General features: G+C 39.7%; 1 protein-coding gene across 2 annotated transcripts in view; it reads left to right on the plus strand.

Annotated features, from left to right (window-relative positions):
* Positions 1-14,604, plus strand: part of nova1 (NOVA alternative splicing regulator 1) — a 30,767-nt gene extending 16,163 nt beyond the window's left edge. For both annotated transcript variants that reach the window (XM_079565648.1, XM_079565649.1), the window contains exons 3-4: positions 8,470-8,636; positions 9,040-14,604. In XM_079565648.1, the coding sequence (XP_079421774.1) occupies positions 8,470-8,636; positions 9,040-10,059 (1,187 nt within the window). In that variant the 3' untranslated portion in view covers positions 10,060-14,604. The remainder of the gene's footprint in view (positions 1-8,469; positions 8,637-9,039) is intronic.
* Positions 14,605-21,853: the final 7,249 nt, after the last annotated feature.

A 21,853-nucleotide genomic window follows, 5' to 3' on the forward strand; every position in this document is an offset into this window, starting at 1 on the left:
TGATATAATGAATCTAATGAATGATGAGAATTCCTACAATAACACACACCGGCTCGGTTTATAGTGTGAGGAATTGCTGTGAAATCCGCTAATATAATGGCACCTATTTATGGGGGGTTATATGGGGAACAGCGTGTGACTGAGGCCACCGCGCTTTGCTGATGAGGAGAGTGCAAGTAAGGATTGTGTAATCCATAAAGTCATGTTTTTCTATTTAATTTTATTCATTTCATTTCATATCTGCCTCATTTTACAAGTTAACTTTACAATCACTTCATCATCAGTTTTATTGAACCATAAAACTGATGTTAAGTGATTGTAAAGTTAACTTAATATTTACAAATGCTCAAAATATTTATCAAAAGATAAGAACTTTATTAATCTGTGGAGCAGTATTACTTTTAACAGTGCACACAATGAAAAGAAACGACAATGAACAGTACTAAGCACTACATACTTACTTACTTTTTGAATCCATCCATTTGTTTTAAATGTAAGTATTTTACATTACAGTAAGTACATTGAATATTATGAAAACTCACCTTTCATATGATAATTACATTTTATTTAGAGAAGGCATGCACACGATGCCATAACACTACACAGTGAGTAGCAAATCTGTCTGAAATTTGTAATTATTATGTTTTGCCACTCACTCTGGATCAATGAGGGTTTGTTTAGAATATATTAAAGTGTAAGTGCAGAACCTTTTTACCTCTGGTTCTCAATTGATGGTTCAGGACCCAACATTTTCAGTTGATAGTGGGATTTTGCCTGTAACAATGTTCAAATCATCTGTGAAGGATTACGGTCTTTTGTCATTAAATATGCTAATGTTTAGTGCCAGAATAAACGCATATAAATCATATTTGGCTGATACTGATATATGGCTTGTATTATTTTTAGTGTAAGCCAAAATTAACCCTTTTATTTAGGTCGCGGCTGGGGTAGATCGGTCGAAAGTAGGTTCCCGGTTGTTGTTAAACTGTATAACTGCACTACTTTTCTTTCTTCTTTCTTCTTTCTTTATCTTTTTACTTCCTTAATGAAAATGTGCAGCGATATCGACTTCCAATAAATGACAAATTAAATAATGTAATACTTTATTTCTCTTTCCCAAAGTAGGCCGTATTACATTGTATTTCATGTTTATAATGAGATATTTCTGTAACCCTTTATACTAAGGTGTGCTCGTTAAACATTAAAAAGGTATTAATAAGCGTTAATAATATGCTTGTAATGTTTTAACACACTGCTTATTATACTTTTATCTGTTAACATACTAATAGGCCATTAATAATACGTTTATTCATAGCCAACCCTTAACCTAACCCTAACCTTAAAGAGACTAGATGCAAGTTGGCCATTTTATACTCACCACTGCCACCTCAGGTCATACATGTAACTGCAGCTTCTATATTAAGCTCGTGCATGACACCTTTTTGAGTGACAGTGCAGGATTTTAGAGGCAGTTGTGGTTGTGGTCATTCTAGACATTAGGACATGGCTGGAACATGTAGGGGGAGGAAAATACTTAGTTTTAACATTTTTAAATCCTGTATAGTCCCTTTAACCCGTTCCCTAACCCTAAAATGATTATTAATGCTTATTAATACTTAATGAGCACACGTTAATCTAAAGCGATACCGATATTTCAAGAGTACTTTTCAAGCAAAGCTTTATTGTTATTTTCAGGCTTTAGAGTTAGTTTCTGTAGCATTAAAAGGTCTTCAATAATATTGTGTATCGCAATATTTTCAAGGCTCAATATATCGATGTTCGAATTGTGACGGATATGCACTAAACTTTATAAATTGAGCGTCAATATAAATAACAAGAATGCAGGATTAACACTCATTTGGCTTCTGTTGCTATGCTATGACATCATCTGCATACTCTCCATATGGAACTCTTCTCCTGTCAGCATTAGACTTTATTAATATGAATTAGGCATTAATTAGACCCGGTTTATCCCTGATTTGACCTTGAGCCTAGTTCTTCTTAGAAGGTCAAATAAGAAGTTGTACTTTTTCCACTTTTTTCCATAAAACTGCCCCCTCTCTGGTGTAAAGCTGTGATTAATATCCACCAACAGCCTCTCACCAAAACATGAGAACCTGTCATATCATGCACTTTCTTACATAAACATGCACGAGCCATGACTGATTGACCAGAGAATAAAGAGGGATGATTTCCTGTTCCTGTAGCCAGCTGTTACTACAGTTCCCGTGTGCTCCAAACAGCATGTCCCCGTGAGGCGCCCTGCACGTTTGCTGTAAATGTGTGTAGTTGTGTGTGAAGTCAAAATCAGCACCTTTGACACTGGATAAACATGACGGCTATACAAACTCACAGGGTTTCAGCACATAATGATCCGGAAAAATGACTCTTTATTTTACGACTAAATAGAAATGAAATGTAAATCACAACATTCATGGGCTAATGGCCAATAATGAAGCTGTAAAGCAGAAGTGTCCAAACGTTTTTCATCGAGGGCCACATGTAGACGAGTATACGAGGTAGAGGGCCAAAGATCCATGGTCAGAGCAGTGAAATATTCGCCCAGGTGCATTTGAAGTGCATATGACACATTAGACACAATATTTGCTAAAACATAGTTAACACAATTATATTTACGATTTTGCTAAAGATTGTACCCAGCTTTCTTTGTTTGGCCATTTTTGTGATGTTTATAGTTTCACTTCCTTATTGGACACAATGAGGAAGTGACATAGGTAGAGACGGCATTTCTGGAATCTCCTATATTTGGTCATCTTTGAAAACATTTCAGAGGGAAAAAACAATTTGGAGAAAAATGTAAACTTTCTCTAATTATTCAAAAACTACTTTAACAAACACAGAATTGTGAATAAAGAAAGACATGGAGAGGAGCAAAGTGGGTCAACAGCCCATACTACCCATAATACATAAATAACATAGAATGCTAACATGATGCTACATGTTAGCAATGTGCTAATGCTAACGTTAGCTAGCCATTTTTTCGCTTCTACTGAACAACCGGCTGTTAATAAATATCTATATGGCTCGATTTAGACTTGACTTTATTTGTATGTGATAAAAAAGTCAATATTTCACCAGACAGTGGCTAAAAAGAGTGAAAAATTGTGTTTCCCTGAAAGATTCTGTTTGCCCCCTTGACGAGGCCACGCCCCCTTCAATGACGCGATACTGTCTGCATATAGATGAAGGTGAACCATTTTAAACTGTTGCCGTGTCGACCATGTTAAGTCAATGGGAAATGAGTCAAACTGTTATGAAACTTTACCTTTATCTATGTCACTTCCTGTCAGCGGCTTAAAAATTCTAATAAAAATAACTTTTCAGCCCAACATTTCGTCATTAAAATTGTTGCTTCACTAAAATAAAATGATAATTATGCAGCTTATGTTATCCTTCTAAATAAGTCATACTTTCAAAAGCATTACACTTGTCATATGCACTTTTAAGAGAGGTTTAAAACATGCCCCACACTTTTATTTAGGCTTAGAACCTGAATGCTAATAGTGTGATATTCTGAAACTTCCCATAAAAAGTACTATCTCTGGAGATGTGTGCCAATTCATCAAGAAGCCTAAGGGACACCAAAAATTGGTCTGAGGGCCGCATTTGGCCCCCGTGCCGCACTTCAGGCACCCCTGGTGTAAAGCGTAGATCACAGAATCCACTGATTGTACATAAATATTAATAATTCGGCTTTCTAGTTGTTGATTTCAGGCTGATTGATGCCACACTGCAGATCATTCCATGTAAACACACTGCGTAACATTTGGGATTCTACTGTTGCCAACAATAAAAAACATGCTCCTAATGACCTGCTTGAGGAAAAAATAGCAATTTCTGCTGTGGGTGATCAAAGAATGGACTTGGAAGAGGACCTAACCTATCTAAATCTCATACTTGCTGCCTTTAATCAACATCTCCATGGAGACGAGCTGAGACGTCCCCGCTGAAGTTCACAAGCCAGGCCTGAAGAGAATTTTAATGTGATAAAAACACATGTAATAAAATAAATGCCTGTACTTTATGACACATATTGGATCAAATGTTCCGCCGTGTGGCTTTAAGGGCAACTAAACTGTTATAAAACTTTAAACAGTTTTGATGTCAGCGATACCAAACGTGCTTCTAATGATCAGCTTTACACCAACAGTGCTATCGAGGCAGTAAGTTATAATAATGATAATGTATTTGGAAGAGGAGCAAACTTACCTTATTGCTGCCTGAAAAAATTTGATAATAACACCTGTAATCTAATGAATACTTGCATCTTATTCTATTATTCGGGTGAAATATTCAAAGCCACACTGCGTGACATTTTACCCAATAAATAGTATATAAATAGTATGTAAAATATAGTAAAATATCGGATCGGACTTGGATCGCAATACTTTATGCTGCAATACCAAGTATCGATACTTTATCAAGTATCACAATACTTTCAATAGTTGTGTTTGGAGGAATTTTTATCACACACTCGAAAATTACTCGAAATGCGACTACAATTTAGATTATTACAATAAACGATTACAAAATTAGCATAATCGGGGGGGAAAAGGCAGACTTGCATTGTTTCATGGTGCTGGGATTATTTTCCCTTCGCATTTCCCGTGTCATGGCTCATGCTTTCGCCTGACATAAAAACATAACAGCGCTGTGTGATGATGTCATCAGGCTGCGCTGCTCAGTTTACTTGTGCAGGTGTGAGGGCTGGCCAGCAGGGGGCAGGTGTGAAACAGAGACCTCTCCTTAATCGAGGCAAACTTGTAATCATTTGTACTTTTATGACTCTTCAGAAAACAGAAAATATTCAGCATAGTTTTTTTTTTATCAATAAATATATAAATACACTAAAGACATTTTTTTAAAGGCAACAAAAAATGGTTTGAATAATCGTGATTTCAATTATGACAAAAATAATCGTGATTATTCTTTTTTCAATAATCGAGCAGCCCTACAAAGCACTTTGTTACATTGTGTGTTAATGCACTTTTCAATCTTAACACTTCAGTAAATGTCATTTGGTTTATTAACTTTTGATACATGACTTTTTACACATTTTAAGGTAACATATTACTCATCATAATTACTGGATCGCAATACGTATCGGATCGGCCCCGAGTATCGTGATACGTATCGGACCGTGACAAAAGCGGATCGTCCCAGCCCTAATAAATAGAATATAATACGATTTATTCTATATACATTTTTATCATTGGAAAAATCCTTAAAAACATCTCCCCAGACTTGTGACTTTACTGGGAGCGTCTCCTGGAGATGTTGACTATGACTAAAGGCAGAGAAATATGAGATTTAAATTGTTCCTCACCAAAAATAGCGTTTTCTGCGTCGAGATGGCCATTAGGAGCGTGTTTTGTTTTGGCGGCGACAGTAGAATCCAAAATGTCAAGCAGTGTGTCTTCGAGCACTATCACTTTAAGGAAATATAAATGAACTTGAGAAACTTTGAACTTTTGTTGTACTCCAGTTACATCAGAAACTACAGATGGAAAGTATGAAGATTTCAAGTGTAATTTTTGTTGTAACATTGCTAACCCCACAAGCAGGAAAAGAGGAAAAGAGTTCCAGCGAGATGCGGAACAGATAGTCTCCTCCAGAGAAGCTCGTGTAACTAGATGGCAGTGTTGAAACTTTCTTCCTGGGATCAAGATGGAAGGCACAGCGCTAACCTGAGACTTATTGGTCCCCGGGGAAGGCACACTCTGAGGCTCTGACACATTTCTTTACCCCTCTGCATCACCAAGACAAGCTCGCTCCCGCTCCACTCAAAAGCCCACAGCACTTATTATGAAATTCTTCATCTCCAAAGACAGACAGAAAGGCAAAAGCTGATGCAAGCTTTTCCAGAAGTGAATAGGCTGGTGAATTAAAATGAAGCGTTCAGAGACACTTTGAAGTGCTCTTCACGAGGACTTATCTTTTGCTCAAGTCGTAGTTGTAGAAGTGGCTTTCCTGACTTTGGATAAATGACCTGAAAGCAACACAACTATTCCAGCTCAAGATACACTGTGCAGTAACAAGTGAAGCGTGAATCTTTTTTATTAAAAATGCTTTCAAAATGATTTCTTTGTGAGGTGCGTTTGGGATGTTTGCACACATTTATACTGCCTTCTGTTAAACCAGAGTAGGTAATTAGTATGCAGGGGTGGGCAAAGTAGCTAAAATATTTCTGCAAGTAAGACTATAATTTTACTGAAAAACTGTCAAAATTTGCCCAAGAAATTTGGCAGAGAAGTATTTGGTGAAAATGCTATTTAATACAGAGTCACTGAGTATGAAAGTCTGATTTATGTATCAGTAGTGAACAGAAAAAAGTGCATATTCTTATATTTATACTAAAAACTGAACTGAAATCAAATGTTTTCTGATTAACTTAAAGCAGTGGTTCTCAACCTTTTGGAGCCACGACCCCCCTTATAACAGGTAAAGGGATTCATGACCCCCCGCACGGGTCACACCTTGAGAAATAGGAACATTAGCCTACATAATTCTTAAAAACCAAAGAAAAAAAACAAATAGCTGAAATAAAATTCATCAAACTACAAACAAGTTACTCTGGTAAAATAGCAAACACATGCTACAATAAAACATTACATTATATGCTAATGAAAATATGTATATTTTATCTCCCCAATTTGTCTCGCAACCCCCAGGTTGAGAACCACTGACTTAAAGCAACACCGTGTAGAATTTTACCCAATAAATCAAATTGAAATACAAGCATTTATTTTATGACAGATATTTTCATCATTGGAAAAATACCTCATAAATGTAAAAGCTTTTGCTGTGAGCGGCTCAGCTCTCCTAAGACATGGCTGTAACTTTATCGGGAGTGGGTACGTCTCCCACTCGTCTCCATGGAGACGTCGAATAAAAGCATAATTTGAGATTTGAATAGTTTAGGTTCTAATTCAGATCCATTCTTTGATCACCCACTGCAGAAATAACATTTGTGTTGAGCTGGTCATTAGGAGCATGTTTTGTATTGCTAGCAGCAGTATTGTCCAAAATGTTGCGCAGTGTACCTTTAATAAGAATGACTCAACCTGAAGCATTTATTTACTTATTGTGGAAAGAGCAGCTAAATGCGTTACTCCACAAATTAAATACGCTTGAGTAAATTCCTACCCTGCCCTGTCGCTGAATGCCGGTGAGACCTGCAGAGACACTTGTTCTTGCATATCCAGCCCTTTTGTGCGAGTGAGCGATTGTTATAAAACATTTACTACGTCTTTGAAGGCCCATCCGTGTGATCATGATCTCTGTAGCCCATCCGCTGTCCGACCCGGTAGATTGATGCGTGCGCTGATATACAAGTCCAGAGTAGGTCAACTGCAGGCTTCTGTCTGTCACTTTGTCACTCGAGGAATGAGCGGCAGCCAGGGTCCACTGACACCACACGCTGCCAACTGCGCCTCTGTGGGGTCTGAGACATTACTTTTACAGCCTGTTTGTTTGTCTTTCGCGAGGATTCACATTTTGATTTATTTTGCCAACTGTCAGTAAAATTAGCCAACAGGAAAATGCGCTCCAGATGATAAATCACCTTGCGGTCGATGACATTGTGGCAGGTGCCTTTTCACTTTTTACAACCAACTTAAATACAGACTTGTCACTTAGGCTGACCCCATTATAATAAGTTTGTGTTGTGGTTGTTTCTTGAGAGTGCATTGTGAGTTCATACCGTGTATTTAATTGTGGAATTATAATGTAATGCAGGGTTATCACAGCGAACCAGCCTCATAGTGTCTGTCAGCGTGTAAGGTTTGGTGTCTTTTGTTCAAACCGGACAGATATTTGAAAGGAGTATTGTGATGTCTCTTGGTGAAATTGTTTAAGCCATAGGTCTAAAAAAAAAATTGCATATTCTCTTACTTTTTATCATTTTTTATTTGATTTAACATCTTTCTGGTCCCTTAATGTTTTGTTCATCTATCTCAAAGAAAGAAAAGCAGCAAGGTTTGACACAAAACAAGAGCGATTCAAAAATGTGCAGCCGAGTAGAAAGGACTCGCTGTTGCATCACCTGCTTCCTTGACTCGGCCCCTTTGCCATGGCAACGGTATGCCGGTTGGGCCGCCGGAGTTGGTGTAAAACAGAGCCTCGAGGAGAAACAAATGTGTGTATAGTGTATTAGAGCTGCGAGGCAGGAGCAGCGCAGCTCTAGAGCACAGAAAGAGTTACATCATTGAGGAGGAATCCTTGTCCCCCTCGTGGCTCGCTACCCGAGCAGAGCTCTTTCTTTCAGCTGTTTCTCTGTTGATTGTGTAAACGGAGAAGGCAAAGAATATTTTAGTCTAGTAATTGGGTCACTTTTTGAAATGTCAAGGAACACTTTTCACTGCTAAGATGTCTTAATGTAAACGTATATTTTAGTCTTGAACACAGTTTGAGGACATCGGAGTAACCTCCCTCTCTCTATTTGAACAGGAACAACAGAACGAGTCTGTCTGATCCAGGGGACAGTCGAAGCCCTCAATGGTGTCCACAACTTTATTGCAGAGAAAGTGCGGGAGATGCCCCAGAGTGCCCAAAAACCAGAGCCAGTCAGTATACTCCAGCCCCAAACCACAGTCAACCCAGACCGAGTCAAGCAGGTGAGTTCACTCATCTGACCACTGCACTAATGAGATTAAAGACTAGTTGACCTCAGGTCAGGCATGTGGGTGGCCACTGTGCCCACCGGATCAGTGCACTTCCAGAACACCTTGTTTATTAGTTGCCAGTCGTTCTTGTTCTTTAGGCCATGACCCTCAGGCTGGTGGGGTCAGGAAAATGTGAGGGTATGTGGTTATTTATACATGCAGTCTTTTATAGCGAGACAGAGCTGTGTGGCAGCTGCAGTCTAAACCCCTGGGATTAACAAATTGCTGAGTAAAGGGGGGCTGCTGTACTTTCTGACTCACTCAGAGATATGTCTCCTTGTGTCAGCCATTTGTACAGTTAAATCTCCCTCTTGTTAGCATTTAGTGCCACTTTAATCTCTTTGTTTTTCCACAGGCTAAATTGATAGTACCCAACAGCACCGCCGGGCTCATCATTGGCAAAGGTGGGGCTACAGTGAAAGCAGTGATGGAGCAGTCTGGAGCCTGGGTGCAGCTCTCTCAAAAGCCCGAGGGCATCAACCTTCAGGAGCGAGTGGTGACCATCAGTGGGGAACCCGAGCAGAACCGCAAAGCTGTTGAAATCATAGTGCAGAAGATTCAAGAAGACCCACAGAGCAGCAGCTGCCTCAACATAAGTTACTCTAACGTATCTGGTCCCGTGGCCAACTCCAACCCCACCGGTTCCCCTTACGCCAACACGGCCGAGGTGTTGCCCAATGCTGCCGCGGCAGCCGCCACTGCCTCCAGTCTCCTGGGCCAGGCCGGTTTGACCGGAATGGGCGCCTTCCCTGCCACTATGTCCAGTTTCTCTGGTAACGACCTGCTGGCCATCACATCCGCTCTCAACACCCTGGCCAGCTACGGCTACAACACCAACACCCTGGGTCTCGGCCTCAACCCTGCAGCTGCCTCAGGCGTCTTGGCAGCAGTAGCAGCCAGCGCTAACCCCGCTGCTGCTGCGGCAGCTAACCTGCTAGCTTCCTATGCTAGCGACGCGTCCGGCAGCGCAGGCCACCCTGCGACAGGCTTGGGAGGCTTTTCCCTGGGCTCTCTTGCTGCTGCTACTGGAGCTTCCAACGGGTATCTCAACGCCTCATCACCACTGATGGCCTCATCCCTGCTGGCCACAGAGAAGCTGGGCGACGGGGCTAAGGACGTGGTAGAGATCGCTGTGCCCGAGAATCTGGTCGGTGCCATTTTAGGAAAAGGAGGGAAAACGCTAGTAGAGTACCAAGAGCTAACAGGAGCTCGCATCCAGATCTCCAAAAAGGGGGAGTTCATTCCTGGTACTCGGAACCGTAAAGTTACCATAACAGGGTCGCCCGCAGCTACACAAGCAGCGCAGTATCTGATCAGCCAGAGGATCACGTACGAGCAAGGCGTACGCGCTACCAACCCACAGAAGGTGGGCTAAAGCTACAGAAGAGGAAAGAAAGAAAGGATGAAGACAGAGATAGAAGGGAAATGAGAGGTTCAAGTTGAATAGAAAAAGAATCGTCCAATTATCTGTTCAATATTTCAGTATCAAATGAGAGAATCACTAAGGAGGAGGTGGGGGAGACAACCAAGATAAGTGTGTGTGATATGTGAATGTGTTTTTAGGACTGACGTCCTGCTGTTTTTTAAAAGTTTGTGTCGAGTCTTTTTGACGATGGAGATCAGAGTAAGCTGAACTGGTCCACTGCCAAGCTGCAGATTTAAGGGTGAGGCGCAGCGTCTCACCCGCTCCAAACCTCATAGCTCTTTGATTTTCCTTGTTTGTTGGGTTTTGTCGTTTTTCATTTTGGTTACAAACCTCAGCTCCCGGTGAGTTGAGCTGGTCGAGCTGTTTATCAAACCTTGCTCTCTGTGCACAGTGCATCCGGCATTGTCAACAGGAGAGAGGTTTTTCAACAAGCACCTGAGGTCACCTCAGTCTGTGGGGAGCAATCTGAGTTCAATTAATTCTTTATACCAACCATATGTTTTCAATTCTTAATCATTTCATGATTGACTTTTCTAAATTATGATATTTTATATTTTCATCCATTATTTATTACTGACATGGTCTCATTCAAACAAATAGATTATTTAAACCTGTGAATGCAGGTTGATCTGAATGTAAAAACAATGTTAGCCTATTGCTATTTTTTATTTACAGGGATCAAATATTGTGTTGCAGTGAAAGAAATGTATAATTCAAACCCAGTCTGAACTCCTCGTTGTAGTTCAGGGGTTTAATAATCAATGTGAGAGGATAGAGGAGACACACAGGAATGTATAAATATACTCTGCATAAACATACATAGATAGCACTCCCACAAACGCACAACTGTCAAACATGAACACATTTCCGATCACAACAACAAAACTGAAAACTATGTCGTGGAACCTTTATTGGTGCTATAGAATTAGGTTTATCCCTTTTCCCATTGAATCTTTCTGGCCACTCTTCTCTGGTCCTGGAGAAGTGAGGTTCAGTCACACGTAGCTCATTGGATTTGACCAGCCTCTCACTTGAAGACCACGATTGATTTCAGCATTTTTGATTAAGAGCGATCCACCTAAACCTTATACAACAGCATCCTCGTCTCTACCTACTTAATTATATATATAAATAAATTGGATCATATCTCAATTTTATTGACAAGTTGACAGTTTTGCCTTAAGATCTTGTATTTGTAACTCCCTAGTTTAACTACCTTTCTCCTGAAGCAGTGTCTAACCAGTTCAGATTGCAAAGGGAACAACGCACTACAAACATATTTTGATATGAAAAGCTGTTTGAACCAATATCTGTGAACAAAGAAACTCTTGCCTTTACATTAAAGGTACCAAATAGTCAGGAGACGTAGACTAATGAGTGAGAACTTGAAAAGAAGGCTTGGACTCAGAGCCATCCTTCCCAATTTGCATCTAAAGCAACAAAACTACTCTGCAGTCCGTTCAGGCAGTCCCGAAAACACGTAAACGCTCACTAACTTCAGGTGGTAATAATAAAACATGGCTAAAACGCAGCCGCTATGTCGTCTTTTTACGGGCAATTGTTTGTTAAATGCAGGGAGGCTAATTGTCTAAGCATTTCCAAGCACTCAAAGATTACCTTGGCTTCCTTTTGTGCTGCTATCCATGGAGTACACTGGGTCTCTAAAGACTGCACTGTGAGACATTAAGAACACAAAAATGTAAAGTGTGTCTGTCCCTGCTGGGATGTGAGTATCTATATTTTAATGTGCACATCTATGTCACATAATACACAAGACGAACCAGTACCTGGAAGGACGAACTCTTCTGACGTCTTGTGATGTTTCTGTTTACCAATGCACTGCACTTCAATTAGCGAGCATCTCTCAAATTGACTCCCACTGCATTATTTACTACACTGTCCAGATTCAAGTTTTTCTGAACAAGGCATTTTTTCAGTTGTCTTGTCATCAACCCTAGCTCTATGATCAGCGTCCTTGTTGCACAGCTGTGAGGGTTGGTGCTGAGTAGTGTCCAAGAAAATGTCCCAAAACTGCTCCTGCATTTGGGAAATCTGTCATTGTCATCATTCATGTTTATTGGAGAACTTTGTGTCTGAGCATTATCTATGACAAATGCAACAGCCAGCCAAACTGAAACCTTTCCTTTCACTACATGTGCAGTAGGCTTCACAGTCATTCATAATCTGGCCACTTGTAAAATCATTAAACCTGTTACTGCCCAGGATTTTAGCTTCTAATAATAATAATAATAATAATAATAATAATGATGTTAATAATAATAGTAATAAGATACAAGCACAAAACAAAGGGATGTTTTATCAATGCAACTGGACTGCTTGACTGCAGGGAGCCCTCCTTCTCAACGCTCTCTGATCAATACATTGTGCCAAATAGTCTCTCTCCTCGCCCCTCATTCCTTTCCTCTTTCTCTCAACATGGTATTCCCCTGCATGTGTCCGTCTGTGCTCTGCGTCCTACACTGTGCTCTCCCCCTCTTTCTCCTTCCTCCTGTCTCGTCTTCTCATGGCCGGTGTGTGTCAGTGGCGTGCTGCCGGGAGCAGGAGTTATGCACTATTGGTCAAAAGGGTTACGATAACGTTTGGCCCGGGCCGTAGAGTTCACGAGGCCAAAATGCACAGAAGAATATTTTTCAAAATAAGACACCTGCCTCCGATACTGTGACGCGCACCTGACCTACCAGCAACGTTTGTTAGTATCAAATTCCCTCCAGAAAAAAAAAAGGATTTGGAATGACAGCATTATGGCATTTTAGGGAAGTGTAAGCTATTTTCCTAAAGAAAGATTGAATCAAAACATAAACAAAGCATAGTACGGACAGGATGCTTTCAGAGAGTAAAGTGGAACTTGTTTGTGACCTCAAGCCGAAACAATGACATCCTTTATGCATATCCTCTTATCTGAAAATGACTAGACTTCATTTCTGTGGAATACAATATGTCATGTCATATGATCTATATGTACTTTATTGTAGCTATTCTAGTTTGTAGTCCAAATGCAGTCCAGCGTTGTCAATACAATGTGAACTATGTTATCTTTGTGTGGATGATGAGAGTGCCAACTAAAGCCTGATTAAGATTAGCTTCGCTAAATTTGTTTGTGCATTATGATGCCTCATCATCAATCCAGTGGTGTCCATATTCTGTCATTGACGATTTAGTTTGACAGTAAGAAAATGTAAAGAATATTGGAAGCAATATAGTAGCATGTCGTCCTGTTTTGTGTTTTGTCTGTTGTATGAAACCTTTGAAATTACTAAGATTTTGAATGAATAGGTTTACATGTACTTTTTGTAAGTTATGAAAATGCTGCTATTTGATAAGTAAACTATACAAAACATTTTAGTTGAAAAGATGTCTGGTCTGTTGATTAGAAACGTGCCCTTGAGGCTGGAGCATAAAACGAGGTGTATAGGATACTATACAGTATTGGTAAGATAGAAAAAGTAATAATAGACTCCATAGTACAACCTGTGCCAAACTAGACCTCCGCAGCTTCTGAAATTGTAGATGTGCGATCAGATGTTAGATATCAATAACTTGTTTAGAAGTGCTGATCAAGTGCCAATCAAACACTGTCTTTTAAGTTAAGAAAAGATAATCACTTAAAAAACAAAGGACAAAGACCTTCTTGTGCATCGTTTATCTCATAGATACATAGAGTAAGAGTTAATGATTGTGATTTTTATGGTTCCATGTTTTACACTCCATGCATCCCCTGTGTGTTTGTTTGACCTGTGGCTTAAGTACTGCTGTTTTTTCACAAATGTCTCTATAGGCCAGCATGGACTAAGCATTACATGTTATAAGCATTCATAACATAGCCATTAACAATCAAAATGTGTTTGTGGAGTTAGGTGTTATCTTTTTGCACGTCTTCTATTGCATGGTATCAACAAGTGAATTATGGAGGAAAAAAAGAAAAAAATGTATTACAAATATTTTTGCGAGCAGTCGTCTCGTGAATTAAAAAAAAAAAAAACATTCAAAGACATAACGCTGCATGCAGTCAGATATAAAGCACTTAAGTTTACTCGCCTCATGTTTTGAAGACGTTTTGTTGAAGTCGTGAGTTGGGAGGGAGCTCATTTATTGTCATGTTGGCCCGAAAAAAGACACACATTTATATAGTATATATATAAATATATATCAGTCATCATCTCGTCATATCTTGACATGTCACCAGAGAAGATATTTAGATTTCTAGGTGCAGTGAGGAGTGTTACAAATGTGAAACAAGCAAACGTGAAAATGTTACTCAGTGCATTGGCTCTTTTTTACGAATACTATCAGACATGCTTTTTGTTTAAGTAACAGGTTGAACCTCACATAACCTGTCCCACTTTTGTTTTTGTCACACCGCTCCAAAAGCCCAGATCGAATACGTATATGAATGTACCCATCTTCTCTTTTTTCTTTTTTATTTCTGTCGAATGTTATTGGTATTTAATGTAAATTCAGGGCAGGAATGTCAAACTACATGTAGAGTTAATATCTATGTCAATAACAGATTTTCAGCTATAGTCAGGTATAGGCCTCTCTCGGCCGCAGTCATGAACCAGATGTTTTATTCACTCTACTTCCGATACGCTGTCAACATTATCTTGTTTGTTTGGTGTTGCATAAATGCACTTTACTGATCAGTGGGTCACGTTGGGTGTGAACTGAAGCGAACCGTGTTGGCTTTCAACAGTTGTTGTTTGTAATGTTTTGCCTTTGTTTTGCTCTGATGTGTTCTGTTATTCCCTGATTGTGCCGGTCTCATGAATGACGGAAAGGGCTGGAGTCTCAGTCGTCCACTGGCATAGTAGCACCTGTCCCCCCCCCCCGCCTTTCGCTTCAAAGCTTCTCCTTCACATTCCCCACAGCCGCGCTTTATGTCCACTCAATGAGGGAGATTCCTTTATCCTTTAGACATCCCGCTACGATTTCCATTAGACAAAGACTTTCTTCTCCAAATTGGGACTGGGCTGGAAGAACACGGACTATCTGAATGTGTCACTATTGAATAATACGAGACGAAATCGGCACCAGCAAAATAAAGTATCTGCCGCCTTTACGAGAAAAGATTTCTGTTTGAGGCTTTATTGTGCAAGCCCCTCCCCCCGTTGATTACAAAATCATTCCAAGTTTGTTTCGAAGTGTTGTTCTGGACGTTCACGTGGCCCACAGAGCCCTGTCACACGATGGCTACGACTGGTTTTATCTAACAAACTGGCTGAGGCTGCTTGCTCCTTAACCTCAAGTGTCACTTTTTCAGCCTTCATGACATCGCTGTTTGTTTCCTCACCGCTGTGTTTGCCCTTTAAATGGATAAAGGTATTCCTGAGCCCTTTCATTGTGGGGGGGAAATAAAAAAAAAAGTTAAATATATATATATACAGTATATATTTAAAAAGAAAAAAAAAAAAAAAAGGATTCTTGCCAACCAGACATGAGGCCATTTTTTTCTTTTCTCCTGTCTTTGACTTTCTGAACCTCCCATGAACTTAGTTGACCTTCTCCATCTACAAGAACTCATTTATGTGTTGGATATTTGACTTTTAATGTCAACTTCTGCCAGACTGTTCCTTTTGTTGCTCTGTTTATTGGGACTATTGTGCAGGGTTGAGCGCTTGCTTCGGTGTAAACTCAAGAAAGCATGCCTTGCAGTCATTTGTCATCGTTGTAAACTTCTTGTTTTAGGTGTTTATTTACACTTTCCGAAATGGACTGACAGCATAAGACAAAATATCCCAATCCAAACGAAAGCGGTGTTTTGTTGATTGGTTGTGCTCTCTTTGATATTAACCACAATGGTTCTGCGTCTGTGACAAAGAGAACATGTGAAAGTCCAGTGTCCAGCTACCAAAAGGGCTTTCTAGGGCAGCATTTATGAGTCGTATGAGGATATTGAACATTGAAATCAAACAAATGCCTTTTCTTGTGCCATTTTAAACTAAAGTGTGAAAGCTTTTTATGGCAAATACTGTCAAAGATTGTGCCAAATAAGTCCATACTGAGCCAAAAGGCAGCCAGCCTTCATAAGTAAATGTTAGATCACTGGAATGGTCTGTCCCAGTTCCACTCCCCCTGAGAAACTCACCCTAATTGTACCACATTGGAGATCATGTGCCATATTGTTATGCTGCCAGTCTGTTTTCTTGCTCTTGTCAGAGGGACTTCTCCAGGCAGTCTATTTTCTAGATGATACACTGTTGATAAGAAACAACAGCTTCTATGGTGAGGGGATGAGAGGGTTTTACAAGTGTCATTTGTGTTCCTTTTCTTCTGGGTTTCTTTGACCATTATTCATGAATAGATTTAAGGGTAATGACTATTTAATGTAACTGTAGTACTGTGTTTGTAAAAGAAATTCAGTGAGTTGTGTTTTATGACTCGTGGACTACCAGTGAAGTCAGCATTTCAGTGTTAATAATTGAATTGTTTTTTAAAGATTATTTTTGCGACGGCAACAAAGAGTCATTATAAATGTTCATTTTAACATCACTTGTGTCGTGTCTCTTTTGTTCCTCGCGGTTTCCCCTTGACACCGTCTCTCTCGGAGGGAAAGGTCGAGAGCAGAGATAATTGCAATCAGCGCATTTTACAGCAGATCAGAGTCGAGAGCACATTTTAAATTCAAATTATGGGAGTGTTTACATGGACACAATGTCCCGACAGGGCGGGACCACGCGGTTAAGGGGCCACAATTAGACTGCAGTGCATGAGGTACAGGAGCAGCGGCACCAACAAATAAGTGTGTGAAAATGGAAACACTGAGGAGAAGATTACTGGATCTGAGGGGTCTCCAAACAGGTGCTTTCATTCATTCAGCCTGATTAAACATCTGCTCACTTCACCTCAGGCAGCGGCGACGGAGGCCTCGTATTAGTCACGCCACACGTTTGACTTCTGTCAAAAAAGCACAGCTGTTACTGACAAAATTCACAAGTGCCACACTAAGCCATCATTTACACCAAAATGATCTCCAGGTCTATAAATACAATGGCAAGAAATATGAATAGCACACATTTTATTAGATTAGCAGACTAACAGTGCAATGTTTATGCATTTATTCATTGTAATTCTCAAATGTGCTAGTGTTTTCATAAATGGAGAAATAAATTAACGTTCATGATAATGAATTAAATCATATATGGAGAGATTCCTAAAGTATATGGGAAATGGTCTCTATATTAGGGCTGAACGATGTGGACAAAATTTCATATCTCGATATTCATGCCAGATATCTCGATATCGATAAGATACGATATAACTATGGGTTGGGTGAAAACTCAGCATTTTTCAGAAAAGTAAAATCATAATAAAAAAGAGGGCAGTTTTATTTATGAAAATCTATATCGTTTATATCTTGCTTTTTCGATTTTAATGTTTTTAATGTTCATATTTCTACGATATATTTTTCTTTTGCGATTTTGATACCTTTAATGTTCATATCTCGATATCGATAAATCTTTCAGCCCTGCTCTGTATACAGCTGCAACTCGGAAAATTAGGGTATTGTTCAAAAGTTCAAAACTGTGAAACTAATATATGACGTCGACTCATTACATGCACAGTGACATATGTAAAGCCTTTATTAGTTATCATTTTGATGATTATGGCTTACAGTCTATGTTCAAAATATTCTAATTTTATGATTCTTGATTCAGGCTATACATAACCTTTGCATGTAATGATGTAATGAGTCTATATCATACAATAGTTTCACAGTTTAAGTTGAATAACTGAAATGAATGCACTATATAACGATATTCTAATGTCCGAGTTTCACCCGGAGTTGGGCTTTCCACTTTAGTCTCGATCCAATCACGATACTCAGGGGCCGGATCACTCACGTATTGCGATATAGTGAGTAATTATGATAAGTGATATGTTTATGTTAAAATGTGTAAAAAAAAATCACATGCCAAAAAGCCATTTAACATTTATTGAAGTGCTAAGACTGAAAAGTGCAGTAACAAAGAGTGATGTGTAACTGTTACTGGAAAAAAAGTGCAGGATGAAAATGCCTCCAGACACAAGTATAGCAATGCTTAATAAAGTATCGATACCTACTATATATCGCACTATAGAGCCCTACTATATAGTGCTTTCCCACAGAGTGCATTACATCGAGGAACCACTCACACATTCACACTTCATTCACTCTCGGTTATGGGACGACCGGCTCTACTGTTATCGCCCCAATTATTTGATCTTTAATGTGTAAAATATCCCATTTATGCATTTTTAATTACTTTCTATGAGGTTTGCATTTTTCAAATAAGCCAAACAAATGAAAATAAATAGTCATACAATAGAGAGATATTTCTGTGGAACAGCTGGACATGACTGCAGCCTGACAACACATGACAATTATTAAAAACACAATCGGTCTGCGGCCAAGTTTGTCTTTTTGCAGACAGGGAAAATCAGTGATGCTATTCTATTACACGACTGTGACTCATCTGTGCTCGCGCTGGTGTGGCCTTTTTCTGGGAGACAGAGTTAGTTTGGACAAACTCCTAGAGGCCAGAAATCACTGGTTCAAATGGGAAACACCTGTGTGTGTGATTGGAAAACGAAGTTATTCCAAAATAAAGCCTCATCTATGTTATTTTCCCGTTGTTGGGGTAACATTTAGATCACCCCAGTCAGTCTCCAGCTGAAAGAGAAATGAGTGGAACTTCTGAAGAGGGAAGAATTCCTTGATCGAGTGACGCACTTTAGTCCCAGTCACAGCGACACTCATTAATCCTCTATGATATTTGATCAAAATGAATTCAGCTCCTTTAATCTAAGGATTTGTCGAAGCCGTCGGTCAGCATGTACTTCCATTATGTCAAGAGGTAAGTGCTCTGATGTGCGAAAGGGACCTTACTAATCTTAGGGCCTGAAGCAGTAAGTGACTTCAGCCTGTGGACATTGTGCAACATGTAATAGCATCATGACTTCAGTGTAATGGCGTCCATGATCCTGCAGCACACAGCACTTCCACTCTGAGTGACCTTGTTCATCACCCACCAAATAACATCCCTAATCTGCAGGGTCCCCGTGGAGGTGACGTCACACATGAGCGCGGTTTACACACGGCTGTGGAAAACAGACAACTATTAAGTCTATAGGTCTGGCTAATGTGTTCGAATCTACACATGTTTTATTTGGAAAACGTAAACACTGGTCTCCTCACTGCCTCAGCTGCAAGTGGTTACAATAATGTTTAACAACAGTAGCCAAGCCAGTTAAAGTGCATTCATACTGTATAATCCAGTGTTTCTCAAACTGTGGTGCTGGGGCTTCTTCAATTTCAGGGCGATCTGCACTGATTTTACTCTTTTTAATCAGGGATTGATTGAAGGCACACCACAACAGTTTGGATTATACTTAGTTTATTTTGAGCAATTTGCATTTTTCTTTCAAAATTCATAACGATACAATTGTGGATGCTCAAGATGGAGTAGGTTGAAGCGATAAAGCTCATATGTGCCAATACACTGTTGCCAATCAAACAAAATATGCTCCTAATAACCATCTCAACACAGAAAATGCTGTTTATGCAGTGAGTAATCAGAATGGAATTGGATGAGGACCTATTTAAATATTTGGCTGCATCTACATGGAGCCAATCTGGAGAGATGTTCTTGTTCTCGGTAAAGTTACAGTCAGAGGAGACGTGAGCCTATCACACATGTATTTTTCAACAATATCGGTATCACTTTATTTTACACTACCTTAATACATTGTACCTAACTATATTTAGTACAATGTAATGGCCTTTGAAACAATCTGTAATAATTTGTACCTATGGGTTGGATACACAATGGAATAACTTGTATTAGTACTTTGTAAGTACATAATGTAATAGGACACGAGACCCTTAGGTTTAGGGCTTAAGGTTAGGGTTAGAGTTATGGCTTATTACATGATGTACTTACAAACTACAAATACATATTATTCCATTGTGTATCTAACCCATAGGTACAAGTTATTACACATTGTTACAGAGCTCATTACATTGTACTAAATGTAGTTAGGCCCCTCCTGGAATTGCCATCTTAACGTGGTGGAGGGGTTTAAAGGAATAGGCCACCGTTTTTACATACTGAGATATGTTCTTACCTCACTTTAGACGTGTTAATATATCCCCGTCTGGTCTTTGTCCGTGCGCTCTGCCACGCAAACGGAGCACATACGCAGCCTCTCCCACATGTCATATAGCTCCAAAAAAGCTCACGATAGAAGCTAACAAGCTCTTCCACGTGTTCCCTATTTAAATAAAGTTACGAGAAGTGTTTTCATGCAAAGTATATTTACACAGAAATGTAGCATGTCGATTTTATAAGCAGATAAAAAGGGGCACTATATTGTACTCCTAAAGACTTCCCCTGCTCACTTCCGTCAATAACCTTTAGGAGTTACTGCGCGGACGTTTTGCTCCTCGTATCATTACGCCTCACAATATAGTCCCCCTTTTTATCTGCTTATAAAATCGACATGTTACATTTCTGTGTAAATATACTTCGCATGAAAACACTTTACGTAACTTTATTTAAATAGGGAACACGTGGAAGAGCTTGGTAGCTTCTATCGTGAGCTTTTTTGGAGCTATGTGACATGTGGGAGAGGCTGCGTATGTGCTCCGTTTGCGTGACAGAGCGCACGGACAAAGACCAGACGGGGATATATTAACTCGGCTAAAGTGAGGTAAGAACATATCTCAGTATGTAAAAACGGTGGCCTATTCCTTTAAGAGCCCGAAGAACCAACAGGCCTTCTGTGGACCCACCACCTGCAGGAAGAGCCATAGGGGCTGGTGCAATGTGATTTGGGCAACTCCAACAGCTGCCCCCACGACTCGGCAACGGAAAAGTGGAAGAAAATGGATGGATGGATAAATGTAGTTAGGTACAATGTATTAAGGGTACTGTAAAATAAAGTGTTACCAAAATATCTGTCATAAAATAAGTGCTTACACGAGGTGAAAAGTGGCTTTAACTTATGGAGGGCGGAGTAAGTACCACTGAAGGGTTCATGGCAAGATACAAAGGTTTGAAAACTGTAATGAAGTGCAGGCCTGTTTTATGGCATTAATCCTGCATAGTCGAGAACTGAGAATTGATAGACAACCAAATGTATTCAGGGCACAGAAACAAATCATCTTCAATGATAACTTGATGATTGAAATGATTGAGGCGCCCTTCCCGCTATTGCTGTGATGCATCAAACTCTCTCCCTATTTAAACACTGATAAAGCAGCGGAAATCAGAAGAGTCAGATGTTAATGAGTATAGTGACATTAGTAGTAGTAGTTTTTCTCACAATCATACCGTTAATGGAAGCTCAAAGGGAGTAGAAGTGCCTACCCCTTGTTCATGTAAATAAACACTAAACAATCCTTCCCGAGTATTCTGTATCACTATATACCTTTACATTGAAATCTGCTGAACAGGTATTAGAATGGAAATCTCTCCATGAAGAAGAATCTGTACTATAATCCGCACTATTACCACCAAAATGTTGCACCATTAACAGTTGCTGCAATGTACTGTATATCCCTGCAATGGAAAAATCTGCCATAATCATGCAGCATTTGGAGCTCTGTCTGCGCTGACCGAAACAAAAACATCAACCACTAATTGTAAACCTTGTAAATATTGTATCCATCGCGATCAGATGCCTGCAGTGACGTAAAACCGGTGAAAATCAGGGGCTCTGTATAGGAAATAGGCCGACGTACAGT

The sequence above is a fragment of the Gobius niger genome (assembly GCF_951799975.1).
Source record: "Gobius niger genome assembly, chromosome: 11".
In the NCBI taxonomy this organism is placed as follows: Eukaryota; Metazoa; Chordata; class Actinopteri; order Gobiiformes; family Gobiidae; genus Gobius; species Gobius niger.